This window comes from Equus caballus, chromosome 19 (assembly GCF_041296265.1).
Source record: "Equus caballus isolate H_3958 breed thoroughbred chromosome 19, TB-T2T, whole genome shotgun sequence".
In the NCBI taxonomy this organism is placed as follows: domain Eukaryota; kingdom Metazoa; phylum Chordata; class Mammalia; order Perissodactyla; family Equidae; genus Equus; species Equus caballus.
Genome location: NC_091702.1, coordinates 43,860,635 through 43,873,514, shown reverse-complemented (window position 1 = coordinate 43,873,514; position 12,880 = coordinate 43,860,635). Strand labels below are relative to the sequence as shown.

Genomic DNA, 12,880 nt, shown 5'->3' with positions numbered 1-12,880 from the left:
AAAGGTCTATTGAACATCAACTATCTTTAACCAAACCTAGGGGGTGTTCGGGTGCTGGGCATGTCAAGGTGACTTAGGAATAGCCCATATTCCAAGACCCGTAGTCTGGGGCAGTAGACAAATGTCAACAGATTTTACCACGCAGTGTGGAGGGCTGTAGTAGGAGGAGTAGTAGTAGGAATTATTATTATTATAATTTTTGAACACTTATTGTGTTTCAGACACCATGCTGAGTACTTTACATACATTATCATTTAAACTTTGACACAACCCACTGTCACATGTACTATTATTCTTTCGGTTTTTACAGATGAAACATCAAATAATTTGTCTAATTATTGCACCTGCTCTGGTGAGTGGTGGAGCCAGGATTCGAACCCAGGTATGTAGGATTCTACAGTCTGGATAACTCAACTTCTGTGCTACTTTGCCTGTGACTGGGGAATGGACAGGGGCATGGGAGACAGGAAGAGGAAGCACCAGTTGCCTCTGGGAAGTCAGGGAAGGCTTCCTGGAGGTGAAATTCCTTCTCGTGTCTCTTCCATGTAATATACCCAAGTGAAGGTCTCGAGGGATGCTCAGAAGGAGAGGCTGGGTGAGGCGGTCACCCTAGACTCTGCTCATTGCGAGTTGGTCATTCCAGTCCCCTCAGAGGTCCCTGTCCTGGGGCTTTCTACCTTTTTGACCCCCAACCCCCACCTCGCACCCCAGAGGGCTCCAGCCTTTGCTGGCAATTGAGTCAAGATGGATGATGAGATGCAGAATGCACAAGCGATGGCTAAGGCCCTGCCCGGAACCTCCCAAGACCCGCGTCCCCACTGAGCGGGCCTGCAGCACTGACCGAGGCGTTGACCTCTGCCGCAGAGGCATTTTCTTCTTCACTGAGCGACATCTGGATGATTCTCAATGGAAGCTCTGGAGATGGGAGAAGCAGATTCATAGCACCTCATGCTTTACCCAGACTTACCCAAAAAGGCCATTGGGCCAGTTGGGGAGACCACCACATTCTACAGTGATAGGTCACCAGAGGCATCAAGAGAAGTGGCCGAGTCTGCTGACTCTCACCTAGTGCTTGTTCAACTATGGTCACGGCTTCCCCGACTCTCAGCTCTCTGAGCTGTGAGGTCGTCTGCAGTCTGTGCTCAGCAGACCCCTCGGGCCTGGGGTTCATGCTGGGACTGCTGCCCCCCAGTAGCTCCCACAGCCTATAACTTACCACCACCGAGAGAAATTGGAGTTCTGTCCTGTGGGTTTGAGGAACTCAGCCCTGGTCCCCAGGCTCCCTCATCTCCCCCCAAGGCAAGAGGCGTGTGGAAGTAGGGATGGCGGGGGCATCTGGGGCTACCTAGACTGATGGTTGGAGTGAAACTGTTGCCGGCCAGGAAGCAGCGGGAGTCGGTGAAGGCTGGGGGGCAGGTGCAGGTGGGCTGGCAGCCCTCGGTCTGGGAGATGTAGCAGTGACCGTGGTTGTGGCAGTAATTCACAGGGCAGGACTTGTTCTGACAGAGCAGAGGGGTCTCTAGAGCTGCAGAGGGAGCAGAGAGGTCAGCAACACCATGCTGGGTAGCACCGGGAGCCCCCAGCCCATGGAAAGCTGCTCCTAGGACAGGCTTGGTTTCTTTCCCCCCAAACCCACTCAATCTACATTCTGCTCTGGGCCACTCTGAACCCCAAACTATCCTTCTCCCTTTGCGGAGCATTTCTCTGCTGGGCAACCCTCTTCCTCTGCTGGGTAGGTATTCTCCCACTTCTGCTGAGGGAATGGAGTGTTTATCAGACCCTCCGCATCAGGAAAGGACCCAGCAGGCTGGCGGGAGAAGGGCACGCCAGCCTGCTTTCTCCACTTCCATCCCCTTTCCTGCCTGGATAAAGCTGTGGTTCTAGCGCTCTGGCCTCTGCTCAGAAGACACAGTGGTCTCTACATTTCACTCGGGTGCTTTAGGGGGCTTGGTGGAGGCCTTGCTGTGATCTTGCTCATCATGACTCCAGTGGCTCAGAGGTTGAGGAACAGAGTGGTGGGAGGAGGACTCAAAGGGAAACTGTGGACCTCTGCCACCGGATGCCCACGACCGCCCCTCCAAATGCCTGCCCAGGGAGATGCAGAGACCCTGGGCCTTGCATCTCCAAAGACCTCCAAAGAGGAGCCTGAGGGCCCCGGCTTGCCTCTGGTCCCCTGGCTGTTGCTGGAAGTCTCCACCCTTCTCCAGGCCGTCTGCAGCCTTTTAACCTGGATTTTCCCCATCAGTGCCTCAGGGCTGCTCTGCCCTGGCCTCCCCCGCCTGCCTGTACGAGGTCTTCTCCTGCCTCCTCACGCCTTACCATACCCTCCTATACTGAGCATCCTAAAGCCTTGCTGGAAAAGGGAGAAATGGTTTGCCCTTGGCTGCCATAGGCCCTTGAAATGTCACCTGACCCCAGAACCTCCTCCTGCCGGGGCCCTGTTCTGGCTCACCTGCACAGTGACGCCCATCCCCAGTCAGGTGTGGGGGGCAGGCCTCACAGCCCTTCCCACGAACGCATGTCACATTCGGGAAGCATGCCTCCTCACAGAGGTCCGTGGAGAGATTGCAGTAGGGGCCAAAGGTGTTCTTGTCACACTTGCAGCCAGCCACCTGGAATGGGTTGCTGATCACTGGGCAGCCAGGATGCTGAACCATTAAGGGCTTCTGGGGGTTTGTGTATTGACCCCTCTGGTCTGAGAACCCACGGACCCTGAGTCCTGTCTAAATTCTGCCAGCATCTACTGAGCACCTTCTTGACCAGGCCCTGGGCCTGCACGACCCCACCTGAAGGCATACCGCCCTCCAGCCCACTCGGCCTCCCTTGGCCACTCTTCCCCTGACCCCGTTCCTGGCCCCTGCCCCGGGATCTCAGCCTGTTCCTTCTCACACCATATCTCCTTGTCTGAAATCCTTTCTAGAGTAGGACGGGGGCTATATAAGCAAATATTCTACTCTCCCTTGAAAACTGGATCCTGTATAAGCTGCCATCATCTGCTGTACATTTTCTTGCCGACTCTCGAACCAAGAGGACGGAGCCTCACTCAGCACACCGAGAACACGCAGGAACCAGAACAACAACAGGGGAGCTCACGGTTCCAGGAAGCCCCCGGAGCTCCCTGGTTTCTCCTTTCGGGCTCCCCTACTGCGATGACTCTGGAAATCTCCCTACAATGGAACCCGCCAACCATCCTACTTCCGAGACCACCTGTTTTAGGATATCTACAATAACATATGGATTTTAATCTCTGTTTTTCCCACTCTGCATTTTTTTCCTTTTCCCCCTGGGCTCCCCTACCTCTACCCCTTTCAAGTAGGAATCTCTGCTCAGGCCTCAGGAGACGGGTGAGTGTGTATAAGGGGTAAGGGGGTGGTGGGGCATTGCCAGCCAAACCTTTCCTTTCTAGCTCCCCTTATATAAAAAAATTAGAATTAAAAAAACAGATGGGCCAAGATTCATGGACTTAGGCCAAGTATCTTGGCTAGAAACTTGAAGGGAGAAGGATTTTCTTCAAACTGAAAAGAGATGCTTCTTTTAGTTGGAGGGAAAGAGAAAACAAAGGGGTTTGGGGTGCCAAGATGAGAGGAGACCTGCACCTCTTTTCCCAACACCGTGATGACGAGACCCCAGAGAGAAATGGCTGTGAGGTGCTTCTAGGCAGAAGGGACTTTAAACCACCTTACAAAAGGTTTCCTCTGTCTGAGCAAGGCACAGACGCCGCAGAGCACCTCCCTGAAGAGCAGGGAGCATGGATCTTGTGATCTGCGTGGACTCAGCCCAGGGACCACACAGACACCTTCCTACCCTGCATCTCAATGCCTGTTCCAGGACTGTGGAGCTGGGAACCACTGGGAAACTCTAAGAAAGGCTGAGGTGGAAGTGTCCTGCTAGGCTGCCAGAATGAGAGCTGGGAGATAAAAATTCAATTGAGCTATAAGCAGTAAAGAAAGTTCTGTTTCTTATACAGGTAAGTTTGTGGCTTGAGATTGGTATCTGCTCTTCTCACTCACCACCCAACACACACATCACCACAGAGGGGCTGAATTAAGACATCCCTTCAATTCCCACTTCCTTTTCCCCCCAACACAGAAACTTCCCTCCCACCCTCTGCCCAACACTCACCTCCAAGGAGGAATTGCCCACCCTGCTGGTCTGGTTGTATAAACACTGGCTCTCTGCCTTGCAGGCACAGACCACTGTCTTTGGCTGGAGTACAGATGACAAGTTGTCCTTGACATTTCTGGCTAGAATCTCCAGAGTGAATGGTTCCACCTTCGTTGGTGTCCATAGCAATGTCCCATTCTCTGTCCCGGGGAAAATGAGGTCATTGAGAGCTGGAAGCCTCGTCTGCTCTGCTGTCTGACATGTCCTGGCATCTGGCATCTAATACCCTGAGTGCTGATGCTGGACTTCCACCACCCCTCTCAGACCATCTCTTACATCTCATCAGGCATTTCCTAGAGCAAGGCTGGTTTCCTGGGGTGATCCTGGTCACGCTCCAAGCTGGAGGTAGCACCAGCCCAACAAACTGATTGTAGGGTGGAACTCCACAGAGGGGAAGGCAGCTGCACCCTGAAGAGACCCCAAAGGGCAACCCTCCCTGGGCCTGCACTGGGATGGGACATCCAGGAGGGATGGAGGATAAAGGCCAGGATCCTCCCAACACCTCCCCAGGCTACACTGCAGGCCAAACTGGCTTCATCTTCACAGCAGCCCCATCTCTTGCCCTGATTTCTCACCCACCCGTCTCACTTCCCTGACCTTTGACCAGCCACCCCTTCAGAAACCAGACTATAGTGAAACACTGCTACATAGCAATAAGGACTCTTCTGATCAAACTTGTCTTACATTTTTCAAGAAAATAAGAAAGTCTCCTTAAAACAGCAGGTTGAGAGGAGCTGACAGTAGGGAACAGACAAGAGGAAGTTCCAGGCCACCACTCTTCAAGAGAGGAGACTAGTGGTGGAAAAAATCTCCTGATGCCGTGGTCCAGCACCTAGGAGGCAGCCATGTGGAGCAAAAGGGTATAGACAAAGCCATCCCTTCTTGTGCAGAGAAAGAAAATGAGGTACAGAGGTGCTCACAGCTCAGAATAAGGTCCCTAAGGGCTTTGGGTTAAGAACAAACAGACACCAGTATAATTAGCGCAGGCAACAGAAGTCAAGCTGCAACTGTAGGCTTTGACTCTTTGACCCAGATTGTGGTTACAGGCCTGGGGGTGCTCCACGCCTTGACTGGGAGGGAGAGATGAAGCTTTGCTTGGTCCCAGCACAGAAAAGCAGACAAGGAGCGACAAAGTTAGGTAAACGTGGTTGGCAAACATACAAATAGTGAGAAATGCACCAGTCGAAGGTATTTGTATTTCTTTAAATCTTGTTTCACATTATATCCTTCTTTTATTAGATATGAAATGTTTTAAATTAGTATTTATTCATTGTTATACTTTATTCTAATAATTTGGTGATTGCATAAAGATGATTAAAGATGGCTGCATATTATTAGATTGAGATGAAGTGATCTTTGAATCAATTGTACGTGCCCGGAGTCAGTCTAGCTAGCTGGCCACATTGCCAGAAGCCCATCACTGCTATTCACTGGGGACACCTATTTGAATTATGAGGATCATTCCTAAGAAATGCTGGTCCTGGTTATTCCAGGGGTAAAGTGACATGAAGTTACACAGGGTATAATAATCCAAAATTACCCAAAGCTTGACTCTGGCCTTCTCTCCCACTCCCCCAGCCAAGCATTCTCACCAAAGAGCTTGCAGTCAGTGTTGTTGTCTCTGAGAATAAAGGTGACATTCTTAGAGCTGCTGGTGTACTGAAACAGCTTGGTCTTCCCGATGTGGGCTTCCACCACGCGATCGCCTTCAATAGAGGGTGGATACTGATCTGAAGCACAAAGAGGGGATTCGGGGTCAGAGGCAGAACCCTCCGTTGCCTTAAGGGCGTCCTCTCCCTCTCTCTAGCCCTCTGGCTTGTGTAGGCATCCCTAAGGCTGTGGCCCACCACTGGAGGCAGGGGTTATTCTGTGTGCCTGCTCTTGGCCCTCCGCAGACTGGGGTGAATTGTCCTGTCCACCTGGCCAAATCTTTGTTCTCTCTTTATCTTCTCCCCAAACAGGATTCACTTCAAGTTCTTGCCTGATCAGAGTGCTATGCTGGGCATGGTACGAAGTGAATCATAGAACAGAGTTGTTCAGATCATCCCAGAGTTTTACCTTTGGAAGACGGCTGAAACCATGAGGGTAATATCTAGACGGCCACTGCATTTGTCAGGAAACAGGGAGTAAAACCTTTCACTGCTCTCTGTTTTTCGGAGCCCGGCTATTTCCAATTTATTGTTTGTTCATTCACTCAGTTACTTAACACATTTATTGAGCACCTACCATGTGGCTGGTACTGTGCTAGGTAGTGAGGACGCAGCAATGAACAAACCATAAAAAAGATACTTAGGAAAATTAGAAAATATGTTAGGTAGTTATAAATGCTAAGGAGAAAAAATAAAGCAGGGAAGGTGAATAGGAAGTGTGGGTGAATGAAATTTTAGACAGGCTAGCCAAGAAAGGCGTTGCTGAGAAGGAGACATTTGAAGAGAGACTTGAAGGTGAGAGGTGAGCCTGTGGCTGTCTGGGGGAAGGGCGTTCCAGGCAAAGAGAACAGCATGTGAGGAGTCTCAGAGTTGGGGGTGAGCCTGGCGTGTCTGAAGAACACAAAGGAGCCAGTGGGGCTGGAGTGGAGGGAAAGAGGCAGGGATGCTAGGAGGAGAGTTTCCAGAGGCAGTGGGGCCAGACTGGGCAGAGTTTTGAAGGTCATTGTAAGGACACAGTGAGCTGGGGAGTATGGGAGGGTTTGAACAGAGGAATAACAAGGGCAAGAGAATCTGTTAAATTTAAAAATGTGAAGCTGAAAGGAGTGTCCCGGAAGAAGGGCTGGTCATCTGGCTCGTAAGTGCAAACCCCTCCCTGGGCCTCGGGTCGCTTACTGAGGGTGGCGTTCATCTCCTGGTATTGTCTAAAGAGCATGCTAGTGTGCAGTCCGGTGCTTCTGCTTCCTGTGGCCAGGGTGTCGTAGATGCATTGCTGATTTCCGTTACACTCGGAGGCCAAATTTTCACTCGAGGAGTTGTTTCTCAACAGTTCGGAAAAAAAGACAGGAGTGAAGTTGGAAGGCAGCTGGTCGTCTCTCTTGCCGAGGAGGCTTGTTTCGTTGATTCTCCCTGTAACACATGAGGCGCCGTGGTGGTGGTCCCAGGGGTGGGACTCCAGCTCTATTTCTGCTGTGCCCACCCCTTACCCTCACTTTATATGGCTTGGGGTGGTGGAGGGGGACATGGAGGGAGAGAGGGGCTTCCTGCTTCTGGTTTGGAAATCCCTGCTTTAGTATGTGAGGGCCACCCACTTCCCTCATCCTCTCTTCTAGATAGAGACGCAGGTGGGATGGGGATGGAGGGGACAAATCTGGGGTGGTACCAGAATCCTCAGCATCTCCTCCTGGCCTTTCCACCCCTCCCTCACAAAGGACGGAGGCCTGGTTCCCACAGGCCTGAGGGAGACAATGCTCCCGGCTTTCTTCATCCTGGCCCTGCTCCGTCTGCCCCGAGGACTCTGAGGCCCAGACTCACAGGTCATTCCATAGTGAAAAAACATCTCTTCAGAGCTGCTTCGGGAAATGGTAGAGCCATTGGGCATCCTGAAGTCGTCATCTGGATTGTTGTTCCAGACCCCTGAGGGACAGAGTAGGAGGTCGGCCACCCTGCAACTGTGGCTCTCCCCTTCCCTGGGGAGCATCCAGTGGGTCACACTCAAGATGTGAGGGGACCTGGAAAGCCTCTTCCAGTTGCATCTGTTCTCAGTTCAGTCCTCCAAGAGGAAGGAAGAGGACCATAGCTTCATAGCCCGCCCTCTGTTTCAGGGAGCCAAGAGGAGAAAATGAAGGAAGAAATAGAGGAAGAAGGGAGGGAATGTGGGGGAGGAAGGGAGGGATGGGAGGTGTGAGGCTGGAGGCAGGAGAAGGGCAGCTGCTGGCCCCACCCTCCCCAGAGCCCCTCTTTCTTGGCCCCTTGGCTGCCCTGGAATCTAGCTTGGGGAGGACAGGAAGTGAGCCTTAAAGGTAGCTGAAGGGGCCCTTCCCTGCCACTCTGTGCCCACAGGGCTCTGCTCCAAGGAGGCTGAGAGGGCACAGCCTGGGATGTCACAGGCCAGTGGGAGAAGGATTTGCCTGCGGACTCGGGGTCCAAGCTCCTGCTGCTGCCTCAGCCTCAGAGGCGGCGCCCAGCCTGCTTCTTACCCAGGAGGCCCTCTGTGCGGTTTTGATACTCCTCTGGGAGGCTGCAGGAGGCGTGGAGGATGTTGGAGAGAGCGATCACTGAGATGGTCACTGTCCCATCGAAGCTGGCTGACACCAGCGAGCCATTGCGGGTCATTACGACTCCGGTGGTGTTGAATGTCTCCTGGCCTAGAGAGTTGGGAGACAGATGAGGAAGAATCCAGGAACCCTGCAGGCCCAAGACTTGGCAGTCGTGAAGGTTCAAGATGCAAAGAGGACTTTAAGAGCAGCTCTGGGATGTCTTTCTCCAGAAGCTCAAAACCAAACCCACAGGACCCCCTCAAGGCCCACATCACCACCTTCTACCCAGGGACAGAGGACAGGGGCTGCCACAGAGAGGCTGTCACAGCCCTGGAGGAAGGGAGGAAGTGAGGAGGGAAAATTTAATGCCCGGCTCCTGGGTGAAGGAGATGCTCAGGCACAGCTGCTGAAGGGACAGCAGGGGTGGCGACCATTCTCCTCTGCCCTCTGCCCCAGTGCTGCCTCCATCCCCACACACTGTTCCCAGGTGCAGGCACCCCGCTGACCCTGACCCAGGGAAGCAGGAGAGGGCAGCAGATGGCTGTCCCCAGCCTACCTTCTGCGTCTTCACGGTTAGTCTCAAATGTCACAGTCTGGTTATTGAGCCGCGCTTGGATTGTGTCATTGGGCTTAAGGAGCCATTGAACCTGGAAGGGAATTGGAGGACGCCTAAGCCCAGTCTGCAGGCGGGCCCAGAGGCTGAGTAAGGAGGCTGCAGAGAGGTTAGAACCTGAGCCCTGGACAAAGCTGAAGGTGATGGACAGGGTACGATGAGGCTATGCTAGCGAATGTGTATGGGGTGCTTAGCATGGGCCAGGCTCTGAGCCAGGCACATTTCTTAGATCATCTCACTTAAATCTCACAACAGCCCTGTGAGGTAGGCAATATTATTACCCCCATTTTACTACAGGAAAACTGAGGGGCCGGCCCTGTGGTGCAGCGGTTAAGTTTGCACGTTCTGCTTCTCGGTGGCCCACAGTTTGCTGGTTCGGATCCCAGGTGCGGTCACAGCACCGCTTGGCACACCATGCTGTGGTAGGCGTCCCACATATAAAGTGGAGGAAGATGGGCACGGATGTTATCTCAGGGCCAGGCTTCCTCAGCAAAAAGAGGAGGACTGGTAGTGGTTAGCTCAGGGCTAATCTTCCTCAAATAAAAAAAGAAAACTGAGGCACCAGCAGTTGTCATTTCTTAGTCACACAGCTAGTGGGGCCGAGACCCCAATCCTGCTGTCTCTAGGGAGGACTCTTGAACCCCTACACTGGTAGGATGCGTCCTCCCTCCTTCCTGCTCTCTTCTCTTCTTCCTTCTCTTCCTCCTCCTGGGCCTGGATTTCCAGCTGAAGGTCCCTGAGCTGAAGGCTCCCTGTGAGGGGAGCAGGGATGTCTTGGCACCCCTGCCTTGCTCACCATGATGGGGCCCAGGCTGGTGGAGTTGTATTGAGCGGCAAAGGCGATGAAGTTGGAGGCCTGGGCGGAGCCGGTCAGAGCCGTGCGGCCCTGTAGCAGGAAGGAGGAGTTTCCGTCCTTGGCCCGGACCAGCAGGAAGTCCCCCAGCCCATTGAATGTGTAATTGGCACCATCCAAGGTGGTGATGTGGGGGTCCCCGAACATCCAGGCTGGAAAGAAGGAGATGCCACATTGGCACAGTAGACCAGCAAAGGGTCTGAGGTTCCCCACTGCCCCCAGGCAGGGCATTGGCCTGGGTAGACTGAAGCCTGGGGAGGGTTCATGGAGTTTAGAACCCACCCCAGAAGCTCTTCTATACTTTTGTGCCCCCATCCCAGCCATGTCTGCTCATTATCTCCCCACCCCCCATTTCCTTCCCCGATGCCGTGTATGAAGCCCTTCTGTTTGCCATTGGCTGTAATACACTGGACCCGTCTCCATCTTCCCTTGTGGCCACAGACCTGCCCCAGGAGGCTAGTGCTGCCCTGGTCCAGGCCCCAAGAGGCTGCCCCTCCCTGGATCCTCTGCCTCTATCCTGCCGGAGGGCAGGCCTGGCAGCCTCACCGGGCCTCAGGGGCCGGTACCCAGCACAGCCAATGCGGGGCCGCCACTGCTGGTACAGGATGCAGAAGGAGGGCTTGTCGTTCCAGCGGCAGCACCAGTTCTGTGCCTCCAGTTCTTGGTCTGTGGAGCAGAGCAGTGTGTTGAGGGGAGAGGAGGACTGGCAGAACCTGCTGGAAGGTTTGGTAGGGCAGGGTGATACAGGAGATAAGGGCATGGATTGGGAATCGGGCACACCTCAGCTCAGATCCCGCCCTGCTCAATGACAGGCCATTGACCAGTTACTGTCCCCCGGCAGGCTTGCTGGAGCCATGTGCAGCCAACCCCTCAGGGCGGGCACATGGTCAGGGCTGAGGAACTTCCTGTCTTGAAGGGTGGAATGCTAGTCCCATTGCTCTCGAAGTGCTGGGGGTGGGAGGGTGTGGCTGATGGTCTGGGGACTATGAGGGCTGCTGCGATTACAGGAAGGAGGGGGGAGGGCCCGCAGTGTCCCGGCCCCCCAACTCTGTGCTCTCTAGCTCCTTTGGAGGGTCTCTGCAGGAGATGACTCCATGTCTTCCCCAGGCAGCCTGGTAATCTGGGTCCAGAGGGACAGGGTCAGACTAGGCCCCCTCCGCCTCCCTAGAAGGATGCTGCCATTCTGGGCTGGGGCTTCAGGGCCAAGTGGAGATGGGGCAAGAGGCACTCAATCATAAATCCCTCGGATGTGAGCTGGAAGGGATGTCAGAAGCTTCCTAATGTTACAAGATCAGGAAATGGAGGGCCAGAGAAGGGAAGGAGCTGGGAGGGAATGGGGACAAGAGGCTTCATTCTACGGGTTCCACTGCTTGGTGTGGAGCCCAGGCTGGTCTCTGACAGGGAAGAGCAGAGAGCTCCAGAGAAGGTGGAGTTGAGATCTTTATGGACACACATACCAAACTGCCAAGGATTCTGCACTCTCCAGCCTTCAAGAAGCTCTCCCCAGGGCCCATAGCTGCAGCACACGCCCCCACGCCAGGAGGAGAAGCTGCACAGCTGCCTGCTGCCGAGGCCCCAGCCTGCAACAAGTCCAGACATGCTCAGGCCACTATGCCTGTGGTGGGAGTGGGAATGGGGTAGGGGCGTTTCTGGGGAGGGGCTGAGGGTGCCCTGGAAGGGACAGGTCAGGCACGACCAGAAGGATGGTGGGTGGCTTCTGGGGGACAGTGAGGATGCCCCGAGAGACAGGAAGGACGTGTCACCTATGCTGATGGGCTGGAATCGTAAGTCCTGTAGTCCCTGCCACCAGGAGCAAGGGCAGGAGAGCCGGTTCCAGCCCCAGTGGGGCCACTGAGGCTGACTCTTCAACCACTGCAGGCACCTGAGACGGGGGTTGGGCCTTTCTTCCCTGTGTAGCCTATAGACCTGCAGCCCCCTGACACCTGGGGAAGAAAGGAAAAGGGGTTATCCCAGGGCCTGGGGCCACAGGCTCTGCTTTAGCTTTAGAGACAACTGAAACTCATAAATGCACCCTCTGGATGCCACTTCCCCCCATAGACACAGCTGTTTCAGAGATGGGACCCAGTCAGATTGGCAGTGATTTCTCCCCAAAGGCCCCTTTGATGTGTCCTCCAAAAGCCCTCAAAGCTTGGATCCTAGGGCGAAATCCTGGGACGAGTGCTAGGCAGGGAGGCCTCACCTGCACCCAACTCAGAGCCAAACCCTGGCCCTGATCTCCAGTCCCACCATCTGTCACTCTCAGCTCCAACACCTTGCAATGCCCCCAAACCAGTTCCTCCTCATGCACCCATATCTCAGTGAGCGAGCCACCAGCCACCCTCTCAGACACTTGTCTTTCCTCCCTGACCCTCCCTCTCCCCCAGCACAGACATGTCAGTGGCCAAAGCAGCCAGGACAGAGGCCAATGCTCAGAGGGCAGCTGGGGAGCAACAGAGAAGGTGGTATGGGAAGCAGGGGCTTGTTCCAACACCATGAGGCCGAGGAAGCTTCCTCTGTGCCCAGACGCCACCCTTGGAAGGGAGAAGAAACCCTGATGGGGGGTTTAACTTTAAATAGACCTTTAATTAATCATAAGTTATGTACTGCCCACCCCAGCCGCCATGAGTGAGAAGGGGGCCTCCAGAGTCCAATAAGATATAGGAGGACATAGTGTATTAGACTTTGACCCTGTTCCTATACAAAAGAAGAAATTATCAAGATAACTAGGATATGTTAAAGTTTTGACAAGAATAATCATTATTTGTGATTATCTGTTCGTGTATATTCTCCAGAATAGCGTGGTGTCAGGGGGAACACATCAGACACTCCCCGTTCAACATGTGCGCGCATGTGACACACAGTCGTATTGTGTCCCCTAGGTCACAAGCAGATGTATTTTGACAGAAAGGCCCTAATCTGACAGGGCAGCTCTCTCCACAAGATGGCACCCATGATTTGACTTAGCTTCTGTTTACCAAAAGTTCTTGCCACAGAACAAATAGAACTGAATTTATGATTCACAATTTACATGGCTGATTTCTAATGCTAAAATGTCCTCTGTTCT

At 53.7% G+C, this 12,880-nt stretch overlaps 1 protein-coding gene across 4 annotated transcripts in view; it reads right to left on the bottom strand.

Annotated features, from left to right (window-relative positions):
• MUC4 (mucin-4) overlaps positions 1–12,880 on the bottom strand; it is a 32,667-nt gene that overhangs the window by 4,104 nt on the left and 15,683 nt on the right. For all 4 annotated transcript variants that reach the window (XM_023623575.2, XM_023623576.2, XM_070243570.1 and 1 more), the window contains 13 exons: positions 11,580–11,759; positions 11,274–11,396; positions 10,363–10,482; positions 9,760–9,968; positions 8,907–8,997; positions 8,291–8,458; positions 7,626–7,727; positions 6,987–7,220; positions 5,757–5,894; positions 4,123–4,304; positions 2,453–2,612; positions 1,346–1,525; positions 842–915 (listed from right to left, as the gene is read on the bottom strand). In XM_023623575.2, coding sequence (XP_023479343.2) covers positions 842–915; positions 1,346–1,525; positions 2,453–2,612; positions 4,123–4,304; positions 5,757–5,894; positions 6,987–7,220; positions 7,626–7,727; positions 8,291–8,458; positions 8,907–8,997; positions 9,760–9,968; positions 10,363–10,482; positions 11,274–11,396; positions 11,580–11,759 — 1,961 coding nt within the window. The remainder of the gene's footprint in view (positions 1–841; positions 916–1,345; positions 1,526–2,452; positions 2,613–4,122; positions 4,305–5,756; positions 5,895–6,986; positions 7,221–7,625; positions 7,728–8,290; positions 8,459–8,906; positions 8,998–9,759; positions 9,969–10,362; positions 10,483–11,273; positions 11,397–11,579; positions 11,760–12,880) is intronic.